Source organism: Castor canadensis, chromosome 5, assembly GCF_047511655.1.
Source record: "Castor canadensis chromosome 5, mCasCan1.hap1v2, whole genome shotgun sequence".
NCBI lineage: Eukaryota > Metazoa > Chordata > Mammalia > Rodentia > Castoridae > Castor > Castor canadensis.
In genome coordinates this window covers 74244247-74262372 of record NC_133390.1, presented here as the reverse complement: position 1 = coordinate 74262372, position 18126 = coordinate 74244247, and the positions used below count along the sequence as shown (strand labels likewise).

The following is an 18126-nucleotide window of genomic DNA, read 5'->3' as shown; positions in this document are numbered from 1 at the left end:
CTTCCTAAATTGCTAGGATTATAGGCATGCACCACCATGTCTGGCCCCTGAACTTGTTTTGTTGTTGTTGTTCTTTTTACCCCTAAATGTTCTGAGTGGGACTGGTGGAGTGGCTCAAGTGGTAGAGGATTTGCCTAGCAAGCATGAAGCCTTGAGTTCAAACCCCAGTACTACACACACACACACACACACACACAAATAAGCTCAGCCTTTAAAAAAAATGTTCTTAGTCAGACTTGAAAACACTCTTTAACAAGTCATTGGCAACCTCTAAATTATTCTTAGTGACCTGATATCACTCTGGCCAAACTTGAGACCAGAGAGCATATTAAAAAAAAAATCACCTCGGAACTTGGTTTTAATGTATGAAAGAATCTACTTCTAAAAAAGCTTAAAGTGATAGCATTTGTAAAACTCTAAATTTATTGAATTGAAACTAGTGTTAAGAATCTAAAGACCTCAAGAATGTAGGGTGCCAGTAGCTCACACCTGTAATCCTTGCTACTCAGGAGGTAGAGATTAGGAGGATTGCAGTTTGAAGCCAGCCTCGGACAAATAGTTCATGAAACCCTATCTCGAAAAAAATCCATCACAGAAAAGGGCTGGTGGAGTGGCTCAAGGTGTAGGCCCTGAGTTCAAACCCCAGGACTGAAAAAAATGATTATCTGGAAAAACACCTTATAAACAATGAACACTTTATTCTTTTATTGGCAAATGCTCAGAAAAACATATATTTAAATCTTTTACTTATATAAAGCTAAAAATTACAGATATGTGCTGCTGAGCACAGCTCCAAGATGATTCTGACAGTAGGAAGAAACCAGGCTTTGTATCCATATCAGCATCTAAGGCCCCGGTTCTTCCAAGCAAAAAGTGTTGCCTTGTGAAATAGGAATAAAGGAAATAAATGTAAGAATGAAATGTACTGGCGCTAGGCATGGCGGTGCACACCTGTAATCCCAGCCTTCTAGAAGTGGAGACAGGAGAATTGAGACTTCAAGGCCAGTTTGAGCTACATACTAAGACCTTGTCTCAAAAGACCAAGTGCTGTCAGGCACAGGTGGCTCTCACCTATAATCCTAGCTATTTGGGAGGATGAGATAGGGAAGATCAAGGTTCAAGGCCAACCTGGGCAAACAGCTCTGGAGACCCCATCTCCAAGATAACCAGAGAAAAATGAACTGAAGATGTGGCTCAAGTGGTAGAGCGCCTGCTTAGCAAGTATGAAGCCCTGAGTTTGAACCCAAGTCCCCTCACCCCACCCCCACAAAAATGGGCTGGGGATGTGGCTCAGTGGTAGAACTCTATGTAAATCACATTTATTTCTAAGGCCGCATGTGTCCCTAGAGAGGAAGCCCTGTGCCCTGAGCCCTGCATGGCTTAGAAGCATGTTCCAGAACACAGAAACTGAGGAAACAGCTGTAGATAGCCTGAGAATTCCCATCCTTTGGAATCTGATCTTGAACAACCATCTGGGTTTCACTGTCACGATGGTGAGGGACTTTGGCAATTAATTATGTTCTGTCACACAATCATAGCCAATGAGGAAAACATAGAAATCTGCTGAGGGTTTTAGGAAAAGGTTTTGCCTTGCCCTTTCCCCTTTTTTCTGTCTTAAACACTTAAATCATGGAGTAGATTCTCCATGTGATGGCTGGAGCTACAAAAGCCATCATGCAAAATGAGCAAAAAGCTAAGCGTTATCATCAATCCTGACTTTACTGCACAAAGCCAGCCTACCTGCCTCTTGACCTCTTGTTACGTAGAGAAGCTACCACTTCTCTACTGGTAGTCAAGCTATTATTTGTGCCAAAATTGTTCCTAACTAACGCCACTGACGTAGTAGAAAGCAGGGAAGAGAAAAGCAGTCAGTTCTTAGCTTTTGATTTTAAAACCTGTGCCTTAGGGTAGCAAAACAAAAGCAAAAGATCAGGGTACGGACAATAGATTAGGTTCCACCTTCATGATGATGGGACCTGGGGACTTGTCAGATTAGATCTATTGACAGGAGCTCACTCTCAACTGCAAAAAGCATAACTGATGACTAGTAACTGGGCCATCCCATCCCCTGCACTCCATAAGATCCTTAGGTCTGGGAATAATACAAGTTAAATTCAGCTATGGAAAAATAAGATTGCATTTATTGTCACATAGGTTTGTATAGTAAGATTTATATTTATTACACAGCAACTCTTATTCGGCTGAAAATGTTGAGTAACATTTCTTACCCCTCTGATGTCTTTGCATTACTCTAAACAGTACTCATAGCCATTCTCTGCAAGTTCACTTTTCTTTTTCGTTTGGTGTTGCAGGGGATTGATCCCAAGTCCTTACACATGCTAGGCAAGTGCTCTACCACTAGGCTACTCCCAGCCCCAGAAAATTCACTTTTTTTCTTGATCCTTTATTAGAAATCACATTTTTTCTCCTCCCTGCTTGAAATTTGAGGTTGCTCTCTTCTTCTTCCCCCCCCCCTCTCTTTCTGCTTTCTTCCCTATCGTTCCCTCTTTCTTTCTTTTTTTTTTATGAGTGGACTGGGGTTTAAACTCAGGGCTTCATGCTGTCAAAGTAGGCACTCTATAGCTTGACCCACACCTTCAGTCTATTTTGCTCTCATTATTTTGGAGATGGGGTCTTTTGAACTATTTGCCTGGGCTGGCCTCGATCCATGACCCTCCCAATCTCAAGTCTCCTAAGTAGTTTCGATGATAGGCATGGACTACCCGTATCAGGCTGGCTTGCTTGCTTGCTTCCTTCTTTCCTTTTTTTATGGTTTTTTTTTTTGCGGTATTGGGGCTTGAACTCAGGGCCAACACCTTAAGCCACTCCACCAGCCCTTTTTGTGTTAGGTATTTTCGCAGTAGGGTCTCACGAACAATTTGCCAGGGCTGATTTGGAACTGTGATCCTCCTGAGTAGCTAGGATTATAGATGTGAGCCACTGGCGCCTGGCAGTATTGGAGTTTTAACTTAAGATATGCACCCCCAGCCCTTTGCTTTAGGGTCTCTCATTTATGCGCAGGCCACCCTGGACCACAACCCTCCTATTTATGCTCCCTGTGTTTCTGGAATGACAGGCACATACCACCACACACAACTTTTATTGATTGATGGGGTCTCACTGTTTGCCTAAGTTGGTCTCTAACCACAATCTTCCTGATCTCCATCTCCCATTCTTCTTTCCTCCTGGAAGTCTTCCTTTGTGGGAACTAATGATATCTTTCATTTATTTAACTCCTTACCACAATCCAAGCTGCAGTTTCTGCAAAGCTAATCTGTGGGCAGTGGTATTTGGATAGATACAGAAAAATCACTAAAAGTGCTGAATGTTGTTTTAAAACAAACACGGGCTCGGGATGTACCTCAGTGGTAGGGCTTGCCTAGCATCCTGGGTTTGATCCCCAGCAGCTCAATAAACAAAACCAAGCAAAAAATGAAAACCATAAAAAGCTTCTTAAAACTATCTCTAAAACTGGAGGCCAGTGGCTCATTCCTGTAATCCTAGCTACTCAGGAGGCAGAGATCCGGAGGATCGTGGTTTAAAGTCAACCTGGGCAAACAGTTTGAGAGACCCTATCTTGAAAAAACCCATCACAAAAAAGGGCTGGAAGACTGGCTCAAGGTGTAGGTCCTGAGTTCAAACTCCAGTACTGAAATGAACAAACAAACAAACTTCCACCAGACTGACAAGGTAGTAAGAAACCATTGGGACAAAATTGAAGGGAGAATGCAATCTGGGAAAGGAAAAGAGCACACAGGGAACCTATTCTAAGGATATTTGCCAAATCTGGTAAACTTGAGCTATAATTTTCATACCCTCTTGGGGTGTGGAGTAATGAAATCACACAAGGTGGAAAATTGAATGTTTTCTGGTGCTGCCACAGCATACCAGAGACTGGGTGGCTTAAATAATAGAAATCTATTCTTCCACAGTTCTGGATTCTGGAAGTCCAAGGTAAAGGTATTGGCAGATATGGCTTCGTTTTAAGGCATCTTTCCTTGGCCTGCAAATGCCTGCCTCTTTTTGTTCTCCAAGTCTTTCCCCTGTACATGCATGCCCTTGGTGTCTCTCTGTGTGTCCTAACTTCCTTTTTATGTAAGGACACTAGCCAGATTGGATCAGGGCCTACCCTAACATTCTCATTTTAACTTACTCAGTTCTTTAGAGGTCCTATATCCAAAGGACATAGTCACATTCTGAGGTATTGGGGAGTTAGAGCTTCAGTGTATGAATTTGCGGGGAGGAAAGAGAAGAGATATGATTCAGCTCCTAAAAGAAACCTACTATGACATGCTCCCCATAGTGCCATGGGAGAACCATAATTACCCCTAATAGTTCAGAGTGCATTTCTTAGAAATAAGAATTCTCTCTTCTAAAACTACAATGTCATTATAACACCTAAGAAAACTATAATCTGCTGGGCTGGCAAAAAAAAGGTTGAGACAGAAAGATCTTGAGTTCAAGGTTAGTTGGGCTACATAGTAAGACCCTATCTCAAAAAAAAGTTAATGTCACTGATGAGAGGCAGTTGGGGGAGGGGTGTAATAACAGGGAACTGCTATAATGAAAAGAAAATAGGCTGTGAGGGTGATTTGGCTGTAACACCTATCGCCTATTGTCACCAGGGTTGACTCTGCTGATCCTGGTTTGGGCAGTGTTATTCTAGCTGGTCGCCAGTGGGTCACACCTATAATCCTAGCTACTCAGCATGCAGAGATCAGAAGGATGGAAGTTCAAAGCCAACCTGGGCAAATAGTTAGAGAGACCCTAGTTCGAAAAAACCCTTCAAAAAGAAGGGCTAGTGAAGCCCCTTTTTTTGTGTTGGATATTTTCTTTTTTTTTTGTGGTACTGGGGTTTGAACTCAGGGTCTCTCAAACTGTTTGCCTGGGCTGGTTTTGAGCCCTGATACTCCTGATCTCTGCCTCCGGAGTAGTTAAGATTGTATGTGTGGGCCACTGGCACCCGGCCTGCCTCAGCTTCTTGAATGCTGAATTACAAGAGTATATTACCACACAAGCAACACTGGCTTTTTAAAATGACTAAGATAGTTGTCATGTGACTGCCCATTTTCTGAATTTACTTGAGTGTTTCATCTTAGTGTCCTTCAACTTGTCTGTTGATCTTTTTTGTAGTTTGAAAAGTAGGAACAGTAAGCCTGGTTGGCACTGGTGGAGTGGCTCAAGTGGTAAAAGTGCTTGCCTAGCAAGCACAAGGTCCTGAGTTCAAACCCAAGGATGAGCAAAAAAAAAAGAAGAAAAAGAAAATGAGAGAGTAAGCTTGTCTGGCAACAATTTAGCCATGAATAGATCATAGGTGCTGCTGAGTATTTCCTAACATACCACATTTGGGAATATAGAATAGTAAGTTGTCCTACTGTTTGATCACTTGGTTAAGGTGATGCTTGCCAACTAACCTTCCCAAACTGAGATTTAAAAAAATGACAGTATAGTTTGCTAGCTTCTTTCTTTCTTTTTAATTTTAACTAGGGTTAGTTTGGGCTTCTTATAAAATCAAACATATACTCACTATATAAGCCAGCAATTCTATACCTCAGTATTTCCCCAGAGAAATGGAAACTTTTATTTATACAGACACTTATACATGGCTATATAGTAGCCTTATTCATAAGTCTCCAAAGAATAATGATCTGTAACTGGGAATAGCAGAGGATTGCAAAGAAAATCACATGCCACAGTAAACTATGGGTACATTCAAAGAGGATGAAGCAAAGGGGAATATATATATATATATATAGTGGTCAGGGCCTCACTTTGTAACCCCAGACTTGCCTTGAACTCTCTATGTAACCCAGGCTCACCTGGAACTCTGGATCCTCCTGCCTCAGTCTCCCTAATGCTGGGATTACAGACATGTACTACCCCACCAGCAAGGGGAAAATTTTAAAGGTGAAATGAAAAGGATTACATAAACTGTTATGAAACAACAATCCTTGACCACAGGGGTCAATAACAAGGGTGTCACTGGTCTAATATTAAAGAAAATTGCTGGGCAGATGTCCTCAGAAGTATTTTCTCTGCAAGACTGTGGTGGCCTTTGTACAAGGTTGTGTTTCTGGTAGAGGCTTTTGTGAATGTTTCTTGTTATTAGCATGGGATTCTCTCCTTCATAATAGTCTTTTCTTTTTTATTTTTGGTGGTATTGGGGTTTGAACTCAGGGCCTCATGCTTCCACTTGAGCCATTCTGCCAGCCCTTTTCTGTGATAGGTTTTTTTGAGATAGGGTCTTTTGAACTATTTGCCTGGGCTGGCTTCAAACTGTGATCCTCCTGATCTCTGCCTCTGAGAATCTAGGATTAGAGGCATGAGATACTGGCATCTGGCTCTTCATAACCTTCTTTATATGTATGGATTCATTTTTTTAGTAGAGCTGACAAAAGTGACTCCATTTTAGTTCTGACAACTTTCAAATTACCGATTTTTAAATTTCATATTGAGAAACAGAAGTTTCTAGTAACTGCTGTATTCCACTCCCTTCTTTCCTGGGAAAATCAGACAGAAGTGAGTGGAGGAGTATTTCATCATGCTGAGTGAAGCCTTTTGGATGGAGCAGATTTTGTTGATTGCCTAATTAATACACATTCCCCTCCTTCTTTCTCCTTAAAAGCACCACACTCTGGGGAGGTATCTACTTTCTTCCATAAAGCCATAGGATAAACCACAGGATATATTTATCTCACAGCCCTTTGCATAGGGATTGCTTTAGGAACAGAATTGTGACTAAATCAGACCCATGCATTTTGAAAGAAAGTCTCAGAAGAGACTTCTAGGAAATGTTTCTTTTCTCAGCAGAATAAAGAATAAGGTGCTTCATCCTCTGCATGACATTGACCCTCAGTGTTGGCTCTTGGAACTGGTGCTGCTTTCTTGCACCTGGCCTAGCACAAAGCTCAGATAAAAGTACAAGATGGTTAAAGAGAACCAAAGCTGGAGTCCTGCAGTACTATGCATAAAGCCTGCTCTAATTTTCCATGCTGTTTAAGCCTGCTGAGTTGGATTTTTTTTTCAAATGTAATGCAAAATATTCTAAACAACACTGTAACATATAATGTGTTGGCAATAATGGCACCAATAGGTTTCAGTTCTTACTGCACCCTTAAGCTTCTGTTTTCCAGGGTCACAGTCCTGCCTTAAGTCTAGCTTGAATCCTCCTTCTGCCCCAACCTCCAATCAGCATGAACCATAAGATCCTAACCAATCAGATCATGCCAAGTCTCACTGAGGGGTATTTAAGCCCCTGCCCTTCTCTTCCTCAATCTATGCTCTCTCTGCTCTCTTCCTCTCCCACCTAGCAATAAAGAATCTCTTGGCCAGATCACTCCTCTCCACGTGGTCATTTTGGGGCCTATATTTCCTTACATAATGTACTTTTTTCTTTGCAGTCCTGGGGATCAAACCCAGGGCCTTGTGACTGTTATGCAACTATTGAACTGTAACTCCAGCCCTAATACATCTTTTTTTTTTGTGATACTGGGGTTTGAATTTAGAGCCTCACCCTTGCTAGCAGGTGTCTATCACTTGAGCTATTCCATCAGTCCTTTTTTGGGTTGGATATTTTTTGAGATAGGATCTTATTGCCTGGGCTGGCTTTGAACAACCATCCTCCTGATCTCTGCCTCCTAAGTAGCTAGGATTATAGGTGTGAGCACCAGCATTTTTCTTTCTTTCCTTTTTTGGTGGTACTGGTGTTTGAACTCTACCACTTGAGCCACCATATCCACAGCCCTTATTGGCTTTTAGTTATTTTTCAGGTAGGGTCTCACATTTTCTTGCCTGAGGCCAGCCTCAGACTGAGATCCTCCTACCTACCCTCCCAAGTAGCAGGGATAATAATCAGTAGGTGCCACCAGACTTAGTTTACTCATTAAGATTGGATTTATTAGTTGAGATTGGATTTCACTAACTTCTCCACTCCCAGGCTGGCCTTGAACAATGATTCTCCACTCCTCGAATAAATGGGATTACAGGCATGAGCCATTGAGCCCAGTTGCTCTCTTTTTCAAATAGTTTCATCAGGATCCTCCTACCTATGCCTCCAGGTCAGAATTTTAGCACCATATTTGGTTTATTTACTGAGATGGGGGGGTCTCAATAACTTTTTGCTCAGTCTGACCTTGAAGCTCCATCTTCCCAATCTCTGCTTCCTGAGTAACTAGAAATACAGGCAAGAACCACCATGCCTGGGCCCAAGGTTTTTTTTTTGTGGTATGAGATTGGCAGTCGGGACCTATACCTGAGCCACTCCACCAGTGTGCTTTTTTGTGATACATTTTTTCAAGATAAGGCCTGGAAAGCTATTTGCCAAGGCTGGCTTCAAAATGAGACCCTACTGATCTCTGCCTCCTGCGTAGCTAGGATTACAGGCTGTATAATTGTGTTTTTATTAGTACAGGGGGTTTCGTTGTGACATTTCCACATACATATACATTGTACGACAGTTTGGTTCATCTCCTCCATTATTCTTCCTCTTCCCCCACTCCCCTTCTCAGAATGACTTCAACAGGTTTCAATGTTCTATATCTGCTTTTTTTGTTTGGCGGGGAGTGGTACTGGTTAAACTTGAGGTCTCACTCTGGCTAGGCAGGTAGTCTATCACTTGAGCCACTCTGTCAGTCCTTTTTCTGTGATTAATTTTTTGAGATAGGGTCTCATGAACTATTTGCCTGGGGTTGGCTTTAAACTGGGATTCTACTGATTTCTTCCTCTTGAGTAGCTAGGATTACAGGTGTGACCTTGTCTGCTTTAGAATAAAGGAAATAGGGCCATTTTAATTTACAATCAAATAGTTAGTTCCTTTATCTAGGATTCAAAGGCCTTGGGTTTCTGGGCTCCACTGCACCACTGTGTGACCTTGAACAGCTCTCAAAGTCCTCCAGTCTTAGGAGATTCATGATAACACAAGGCTGAGTGATGTTATTTTGAACATCCTTTCTGGGTTACTTACTTTGGTGTTATGTTAAATTACAGTAACAAGTTACAAATTGTTTTGAGATAATCCTGGGGTAATTGGCTATAATCATTCACATATAACTAACATTTATCTTTGGAATATTTGCCTTTTATCATTTAAAACTTAAAATTTTTTATTTGTATTTTTTTGCAGCTTCTTTTCTGTGAAAATCCATGCTTTTTTTTAAAATACATTTCCTATGATTTTATGGATGTACCTTAGTATATTTTCTTGTGATTTATAAGACATTTTATTTTATTTCTCCAGGTGCCAGTGGCTCATGCCTGTAATCCTACCTACTGTAATTCTGATCTCTGTCTAGAGATGATCATGGTTCCGAAACCAGGCCAGGCAAATAGTTCTCTAGATGGTCTCAAAAAAAAAAAAAAAAACCCATCACACAAATAAATAAATAAATAAATAAAGGGCTGGTGGAGTGGCTCAAGGTGTAGGCCCTGAGTTCAAGCTCCAGTACTGTTAAAACAAAAACTTTATTTTATTTTTGAGACATAGTCCAGCTCTGTAGTACAGGCTGGCTTCAAACTAGAGATCCTCCTGCCTCAGTATCCCAAGTGCTGGGATTACAGCCATGTACCACCATGCCTTGCTCACTTTTCCTATTCTTTACTAATCCAAAAAAGTTTTTCACGGTTGTAGTACTAGTTTCCTGCCTCATTTTCTTTTACCTTATTTTAAATTTTCTTCTCTTTTCTGTTTTTTTTTTGGGGGGGCGGAGTCAATACTGGGGTTTGAACTCAGGGTCTCACAGTTGCTAAGCAGGTGCTCTACATCTTGAGTCACACTCTCAGCCCTTACTTTAACATTTTTACAAAATCTCTCTTGGAGCTGTGGATGCCACAATATTTATTTATTTATTTATACACAGGTATGTAGCCCAGGCTAGCTGGAACTCATGATTCTCCCACCTTGGCCACCTGAGTGATTGGATTACAGGGGTTTTGCCACTCCGCATGATGAAGGTACACAGTGACTACTGTGGTGTTTAGTTTTTGCCTTAAGGCTTTTTTTTTTTTTCCCCCTTTTTTGGTGGCACTGGGGTTTGAACTCAGAACCTCACACTTGCTAGGCAGGTGCTCTACCACTTGAGCCACTCCTCCAGTTGCATGTAGTTTTTTGTAGTGAATAATGTTACACAATTTTGTTTGGAACCTGATTTTGCATGGTTAGCTATTGTGATAGTCTTTAGGATTCAGGCCTTGAGGAAAGAAGAGGTAACACTGTTTCTTCTGGTACTCCTTATCACCTACCACCCCCTTTTCTTCCTGTACCTCTCTCTGTACAAATGTGAACCAAGCAGTTTTCCAGATCCATGTCTGGTCCCTGGGCTTCCTTCGCCCACCCAGACAACTGCACCAACCAACCTTTGCCACGTAAAGAAATTTGCTTTCTGCTACACTGATGAGATGGTCCTAAAACTACCACCATTCCTTCTCCTCTCCTCTTCTTCTATCTCTCCCTTTCCCTCTCAGTCCCTTGCTTGACCTATTTCTTATTTCTCCCTAAATCCACCATTAGTCTTAGGATGGGGCAATTCTCCAGATGATTCATCTCACCTTGGAAAGATGAGATGGGCCATTAACCCATGAACATGCAAAATATATATGGGGGTGGGTTGGGAGGTGGAAGACGAGTATAAACTGAATTAATTTTACTCTCAGGGTGGAGGACCATTAGATATGAATGCACCCTACTCATATACTTGTTCTTAAAAAACACTTTAAATTATGCAAGTCACAGAGTTCAAACCCCAAGTCTCACGAAGAAAAAAAGATAAGCCTGGCCCTGGTGACTCAAGCCTGTAATATTAGCTACTCAGGAGGCAGAGACCAGGAGGATCTAGGTTCGAAGCCAGCCCAGGCAAATGGTTCGCAAGACCCTATCTCGAAAAAACCTCTCACAAAAAAGGGCTGGTGGAGCGGTTCAAGGGTAATCCTGAGTTCAAACCCCAGTACCGGGGCGAAAAAAAAAAAAAAAGGAAGTTACATATCATCTTTGCAAAGGACAAAAAAACCTCAGGGGTGGGGGCGTGGCTCCAGTGGTAGAGTGCCTGGCTAGCAAGCGTGAGATCTTGAGTTTAAACCCCAGTACCACCAAACAAACAAAAAGCCCCTCAAACTCTCCTTCCACCCTTGCTTGTATCTCTTTCCTAACCATTATCACCGTTAACAGCGTTTGGAGGACCCTTTTCTAGTGTCCTTTCTACACACACACACACACACACACGCATCTTCTTTGGACATAAATGACACCTCCTTATTCCACAGGTGAGGAAACTAAGTAAGACACCGAGGGGATAAATATTAACAAGTTTATTGAAGGAAAGCAGACTGAACTAAAGCCTACTGTGGCCTCAGTTGGTATAAACTAACAAACATATATACTTCAAATTTCTAGAAATGTACTAGCCTCACTAAACACAAGAGCAACGACGGCAGCACACCTACTTGGAGCTTTCTGGAGACTCGCTCCGGCGAGAGAACGTAGGATTTGTATTCTGATGGAAGCTGTAGGAATCCCAGTGAATGAGCAGCGGAGCTGGAATAAAGAGAACAAGAAGTCATGAGAGTAGGGTCTGTCAGCCAAACTTGTGAAACCGACACTCCCAGAGCCCACTACCTGTCGAGTGGGCTTTGTTAGGAAACGGAATCGACACGGCGTCTGCCAGGCGGTGCAGAGACAGGAAGGATCCAAACGCCGCGGAAAGGATGCGGCGAGCGAGCAGCTACCCAGTCGCCAACCCCGGGCGCCAGGAGCGCGCCGGTGGGGACAATGCGCCTGCGCAGACGGCGGCGGAGGGCGGAGCTTGGAGCGGGCAGTGCGCATGCACCAACCGCGCGGCGAGGTGGGGGAGGGAGGTCCGTGTGTGTCTGTGTTGTTGTTCGGCGGCGGCGGCGGCAGCGGCGGCGGCGGTAAGATGGCTGCCCACGGGGGCTCCGCGGCGTCCTCGGCGCTGAAAGGGTTAATTCAGCAGTTCACCGCCATCACCGGTAAGAGACGCGGTTACCGGAAGGTAGAGAGCGGGGTCCGGAGCTGGCGGCGGGACTGCCCTCGGCTTCCCTTTACCTTCATGCGTTCCTCCCTCGGGCTTTACCCACAGCTCCCGTCCTCCCTCCTGAGGAAGAGGCGACGACGGCGTCTGGGTCTCGGGGTTCAGGCGGGAGGCACCCTCCCCCCATCCCCGCACACTCTAGTCCCCCATTCTTGGTTTCCTCTCAGTTGAGAGGCAATCCTCCCCCACGCCCCCTGCCAGCCCAGACCGGAGGATGGGCTCAGCCTGCCCCCACCGGCCTGGGGACCTGGGGGCGGGAGGAGAGGGGGCCGCACCCGGGCCACCGCCCTCCTCCTCCATCACCTTCCCTTCTCTGCACCCGCAGAGAAGGGGTGCATTGTATCCCCCCCCCTTCTTCCCCGGCCAGGTCATTCTATGCCCCCATCCCTGTGCCTGGCCTGCCCTTTCTCTTTCTGGGCCCCTCCGAGCCTTCGCGGTGGCCCTCGCGTGTTCTTGGCCATTCCGCTTTAACGGCGAGGCTGGTGGATTCGACAGCGCCGAACACATCACGGGGCACAGGCCGCCAGAAACGGGGTGCCGAGGAGTAACCTTAGGGTCTGGGGTTTTATGAGAATGAGGGCGAGCCCCCATGCTTACTAGGGAAGGCCTGGAAGGGTCCTGGGTGGCGTTTCCCACCTCCCCATAATAAAATCATAAAGACCGAGACGATGGCGCCCAAGCCTTCTGCTGATAAAACAGGGATGGCGGCTGAAACTTCTTTTGAGAGAAATCTGTTTCAGGGCGTTAGTGTTCCCCAAACCTTAGGCCTAGGTTTTTCTTTCCCATTGGACCCCCTGCGAAGGGCACAGGCAGATCCTTTTACCGGCTGGAGGAAAGGCCGTAAGCCATGCTAGGAATTCTCTCTGTCTTGTTTCTCTGATGGTGCTGAACTTTTTTTGCATGAGTTATTAGAGGGCGGAGCAAATGATGAAGTTCTCTGTGGAGTGATTTGAGAGAAGAGTACTCCATGTGCCTTAGTGTAATTTTGCCGTTTTAGTTTGTCATTTCGAAAAGAGGTCAGAAAGTTAGTTCCCTCTCTTCACAGACCTATCTTTCTCTGGTAGTAATTTGTTAGATGCGGAGAATATTTCCATTTAATGTTCTTCGACATAGACATGCAAGATCGGGTTGCATTACTTTAACCAATACAGGTTGTATGCAAGTTACCGTTTTATAATGAAAGCTAGTTTTATTTTTTGCTCTGCAGCGATTAGATGTTTGATGTATTTTCTGATTTGTGGCGTGAGACACATGAAAGTTGGTAAAGTAAAATTTGTAATAAAATTGAGGTGAGGAGTAAAATGGTAAGAGAATATTTTTAAACTTTGTGATTGGATTATCATATTTAAGATGTAATGGATTTCTCAATATCTAATGGAAAAAATTAGATTTTGTGTATGTAAGTTAATATTGCTGCATTATGTTTACATAGAAAATTCTTGCTGTGACTCACACAGAAATGACTATCTTTATTAATCCTTTGTATAGATTGCCTAGAAGTGATTTAAGATACCATGGTTTTAATTCCATGGTTTAATTTGTTTCTTCCGTGAATTATTGCCCTTGAGAAACTCAAATTGTTTTAACCTTACATTATTTCTTCTAATGCAACATTTTTTTAGTTCTACACACAAATACAAAGTGTGCTGAGGTGACACTTCATTGCTTTAATTCTGTGTCTGTCTGCTAGTCTACACAGCTATTTCCTGGTCACAGGTCTCTGTATTGCTTTATCACATTGACGTCCCTCAGTAGACAATGGTATATGGAAGTCTACAGAAGGAAAATTTCATAGACTGTTCTTGATGTGTTGTGAATCCATCTTTCTTCCTTTCTGCTGGGGATTAGACCCAAGGCCTTGCACATGCTAAGCACCTCTATATGAACACCCTGAAAGTGAAAAATCTTTCTGGGGGGAATGGTGGTGACAGTGATTGAATCCAGGATCGCAGTAATGCTGAGCACTCATTTTACCTCTGAGCTACACCTCCCGTCAAGTTGTAAATTTCTGTTGATAAATTTTGTGATTCTTTTTCACAACCTGATGATTAACCATTAGAAATACAGGATTAGGCTGGGCAATGTGGTGTGCAACTCTAGTCCCACTACTCAGTAGCTGAGGCAAGAGGTTTACTTGAGTCCTGGAGTTCAAGGTCAGTCTGGGTAACATAGGCTCTATCTCAACAAAAAGAAGGAAATTTTTTTTTTTTTTTTTTAACAGAGACACATCTATTTTAGCTTCTTTCCACATCTTTTTTTTCCCCAGTACTGGAGTTTGAACTCAGGGGCTACACCTTTGAGCCACCAACCCTTTTTTGTAATTTTTTTTTTCTAGATAGAGTCTCTCAAACTGTTTGCCCAGGCTGCCTTCAAACTTCCATCCTCCAGTCTCTGCCTCCTGAGTAGCTAGGATTACAGGTGTGAGCCACTGGTGCCTGGCTACACATTATCTTAAAAAGAAATTTTGTGGAGCTGGGTGTGGTGGTGCAGCTTGTCATCCTATGTACTTGGGAGGCAGAGATGGGAGAATCGAAATCCTAGGCAGGCTGAGGCTACTACAGGAGACCCTATCTGAAAAATAAAGCAGAAAGGGCTGGGGGCATGGCTCAAGTGGTAGACCACTCAAGCTTGAGGCCCTGAGTTCAAACTACAATACTGCCAAGGGTGGAAAAAAATCTTGGAAATTCTCTCAAAGTGTGATTTCTCACTTATGTTTTAAATCATAATATTTGTGACTAAGAGGTATTTGATAGCTATTCATTGATGGATGAATTAGACTGACCTTAAGAGTTTATGCTTTGATTTACAAAACATTTTACCTTTTTTTTGAGGTAGGGTGTCACTATCTAGCACAGGGTGGCCTTGAACTCATGATCCTCCTGCCTCAGTCTCCTGAGCACTGGAATTATGGACATGCACCACCACAGCTGGTTAGAAAAAGATTTTACTTTTATCTGGAAGCTCAACATTCTGGTTAAAGGAAATGCATCTTCAAAAAATATGTCTTACATTTTCTGTGACATTTAGAAATTGAAAAGAAAATTGAAAGATTTTTGATAAATCCTGTTTCTCACCAACTAGAACAAGTATGTCTATGTATACTATACATAAACTGGTGAATATGAAGGATTGCTGTTTTTTTAATGTTACTAAAAAGCTAAATGACCTTGTGAAATAATATTGGGCATGCTGGGTGCTGGTGGCTCATGCCTGTAATTCCAGCCACTCAGGAGGCAGAGATCAGGAGGATTGAGATTTGAAGCCAGTCACAGGCAAATAGTCTGTGAGACCCTGTCTCAAAAAAAAAAAAAAACCCTTCACAAGAAAGGGCTGGTGGAGTGGCTCAAGGTGTAGACCCTGAGTTCAAGTCTCAGTACTGAAAAAAAAAAAAAAGAATATTGGGGAAAAAAATAAACTAATCCTCTATTTTCACCACAGCAGTATTTTTTTTTTTTTTTTTTTTTTTTTGGTGATACTGGGTTTGAACTCAGGGTTTTGCACTTGGAAGGTAGGTGTTCGCTCAACTGCTTGAGCCACACCTCCAGCCCAGTATTATGTATTTATATATTATCTTCCAAATTGTCTTTATCTACGTATTTGTATATTGTGAATCATGGTATATGTAATATAGAATTGTGAAATTTTTACTCAACCAATGTGTAATTGTGAACGTTTTTTTCCATGATCAAACTCTTTGATAAGCAAGTGGCAGAGGAGGCGATGGTATTTGAAGTAATGACGCTGAGCACCTACCTTTTCCATTGTTGCCCTCAGAATTACCTGAAGGTGTGTAAGAAATACCTTTAGGTGCTATTACTTTATAGCTGTACCATATTTTACAGCATTGCTGAGTTTGTTTTCCTTTGACATTCATCATACATGGCTTGGAAGTCATATCAATCCTCAAAACAGGAAGAAAAAAATATGCCATAGGATCTAAATTGGAATAGCAGTTTCTTTAAATGTTTTGAATCATGGCAGTATCCCATTAACACTAACTTTGGGCTGACATCCGATTGTATATATAAGATATATATGTAATCAGAATAATTCATAGAGTAAAGGTAAGGAATACATGGATACTAGGGAATAGATAAAAATAAACTGGCAAAATGAAGGTAATGACAAAAATTAAATAAAAATGAAGGTAAGACGTAGGAATAGAAAGTGGAGGCTGGGAAGAGCTTAAGAATACAGCATTTCATAACACTTTGTGCATAGTAGGTATTTATATACTTCACGAAGTTTTAGAATCTCATTTTAGAAGAGATCTTATTTTAATCTTGCTCTAAATTGTTGAGTGGATATTGCTATAAAATGAGAAATTTTGGTGGGTGTAATATTTGGCTTTGGTCAATTTGTGTTCTTATTTTATATACGACATTTCTCTTGGGTTAGTATTAGAATGTGTTTGAGTTCTCTGTCAGAAAAGATGGTTGCAAGTGTTCTGGATATTAAGAGAAAGCTCTTGAAATTTTAAGAACTATCATTATGAAGTTTGAAAAAAATTTAAGAAAGTGTTTTTGAGTTACGAATGAAATCTTACTACTAAATTCAGTATTTATTGATAGACTCCTGGATTTCAGTCATAATTCATATCCTGAGGATACAGACGATCAAGGAATCCTCAAAAAGCTTAAAGCTTAACAGGAATACAGATACATAAACAAGTATTGTAATGCAGTGAGAAAATGGTAAGGAGCTAGTATAGGAGCATAAAAGAGGTAGAGCAGGAAAACTTTCCAGAAGAAATCATTTCCCATCTAAAAACTAGAAGAGAGATGTTTCTGGAGGAGGAACATGTGCAAAGACTTGGAGGAGAAAGGGACAGACATAAATACATTCAGAGGTAAGAGAAGAAACAATTCGGTCTAGGCAACTGGTGACAATTCCAAATGAATAAAGCATACCTAGTGGGAGATCAGTAAATGTAGCTGAAGGATTTATTTTGGCTTAGTTTCAGAGGTGTTAGTCCATAATGGCAGGGAGGTGTAGAGGAGCAGAGTAGCTCACATCATGACAGCCAGGGATGGGGGGGTGGGAGGCAGACAGGTAGAAAGGGGCCAGGGACAAGAAAACTCCAAGATCCTGCCCCCCCACCCCCCAGTGACCTATTTCCTCCAGTCAGGCCCTCCTCCTAAAGTTTCCAGACCCTCCCAAAATAGCACCACCAACTGGGGACTAAGTGTTTAAAAAAAAAAAAACATGAGCCTGTGGTGGACATTTCATATTCAAACCATAACATTTTGCCCCTGTTCCTCAAAGGTTCACTACCATCTCACAATGAAAAATGGATTTCATCCATCTTCAAAAGTTCCCAAAGTCTTTAACAGTTTCAACATTGTTCAAAAATCTTAAGTCCAAAGTCTACTGAGACTTAAGGCAATCTCTTAGCTGTGAACACCTGTAAGATAAAAAAAGTAAGTTCCTTTTCAACATAAAAGGCATAGAGTAAAACATTCCCATTCCAAAAGGGAGGAATAGGAGAATAGCAAGGAAGGATTGGACCAAAGCAAGACCAAAATCCAGCAAGGTGAACACTTAAGATATTGTGACTCCATTTCTGGGGTCTAGGGCACTCATTATCCTGATTTGAGCTCCAACAAGCTTGGGAAGCCCCATCCCATGGCCTTTGAGTTCACATGGTCTCTTTCTTGGGCTGGCTTTTCTTGGTAGATGTTCCAAGTTCCTGGCATCTCCAACATCCTGGGCTCTTCACTGTGTCTTCAGCTTCACTCACACATTGCCCTCTTTAGAGGCTGCCTGCAGAGATCCTGACCCTGCCACACATTGTCTGGCCTCCAAAGCCTTTGAAATCTGGGTGGAAGCCTCCATGACCTAACTCTTCATTTTGCATGCCTGAAAAACCAGCATCACATGTATAAAGCCTAGAGTCTGTTGCCAGCTCCAAAAGTAACCAGGCCCCCCACTGGATTACAGCTTTAGAGCCTCTTAAGTGCCTGGGCGGGTGAATCCAGAAAACACTTCCTAGCTGGCTGTGTGTAAGCAGGGTTTAGCAGTGGCTGTATCTTCTCAAGGGAAAATCTTTCAAATGCGATGGGGTCTGGCCAATTCTCAGAGATGCCCT

The 18126-nt window shown here is 42.4% G+C and overlaps 1 protein-coding gene across 1 annotated transcript in view; it reads left to right on the top strand.

Moving 5' to 3' along the window:
• Positions 1–11844: 11844 nt before the first annotated feature.
• Positions 11845–18126, top strand: part of Ubxn7 (UBX domain protein 7) — a 65504-nt gene continuing 59222 nt past the window's right edge. The window contains exon 1 of the mRNA XM_020176470.2: positions 11845–11976. Coding sequence (XP_020032059.1) covers positions 11904–11976 — 73 coding nt within the window. The 5' untranslated portion in view covers positions 11845–11903. The remainder of the gene's footprint in view (positions 11977–18126) is intronic.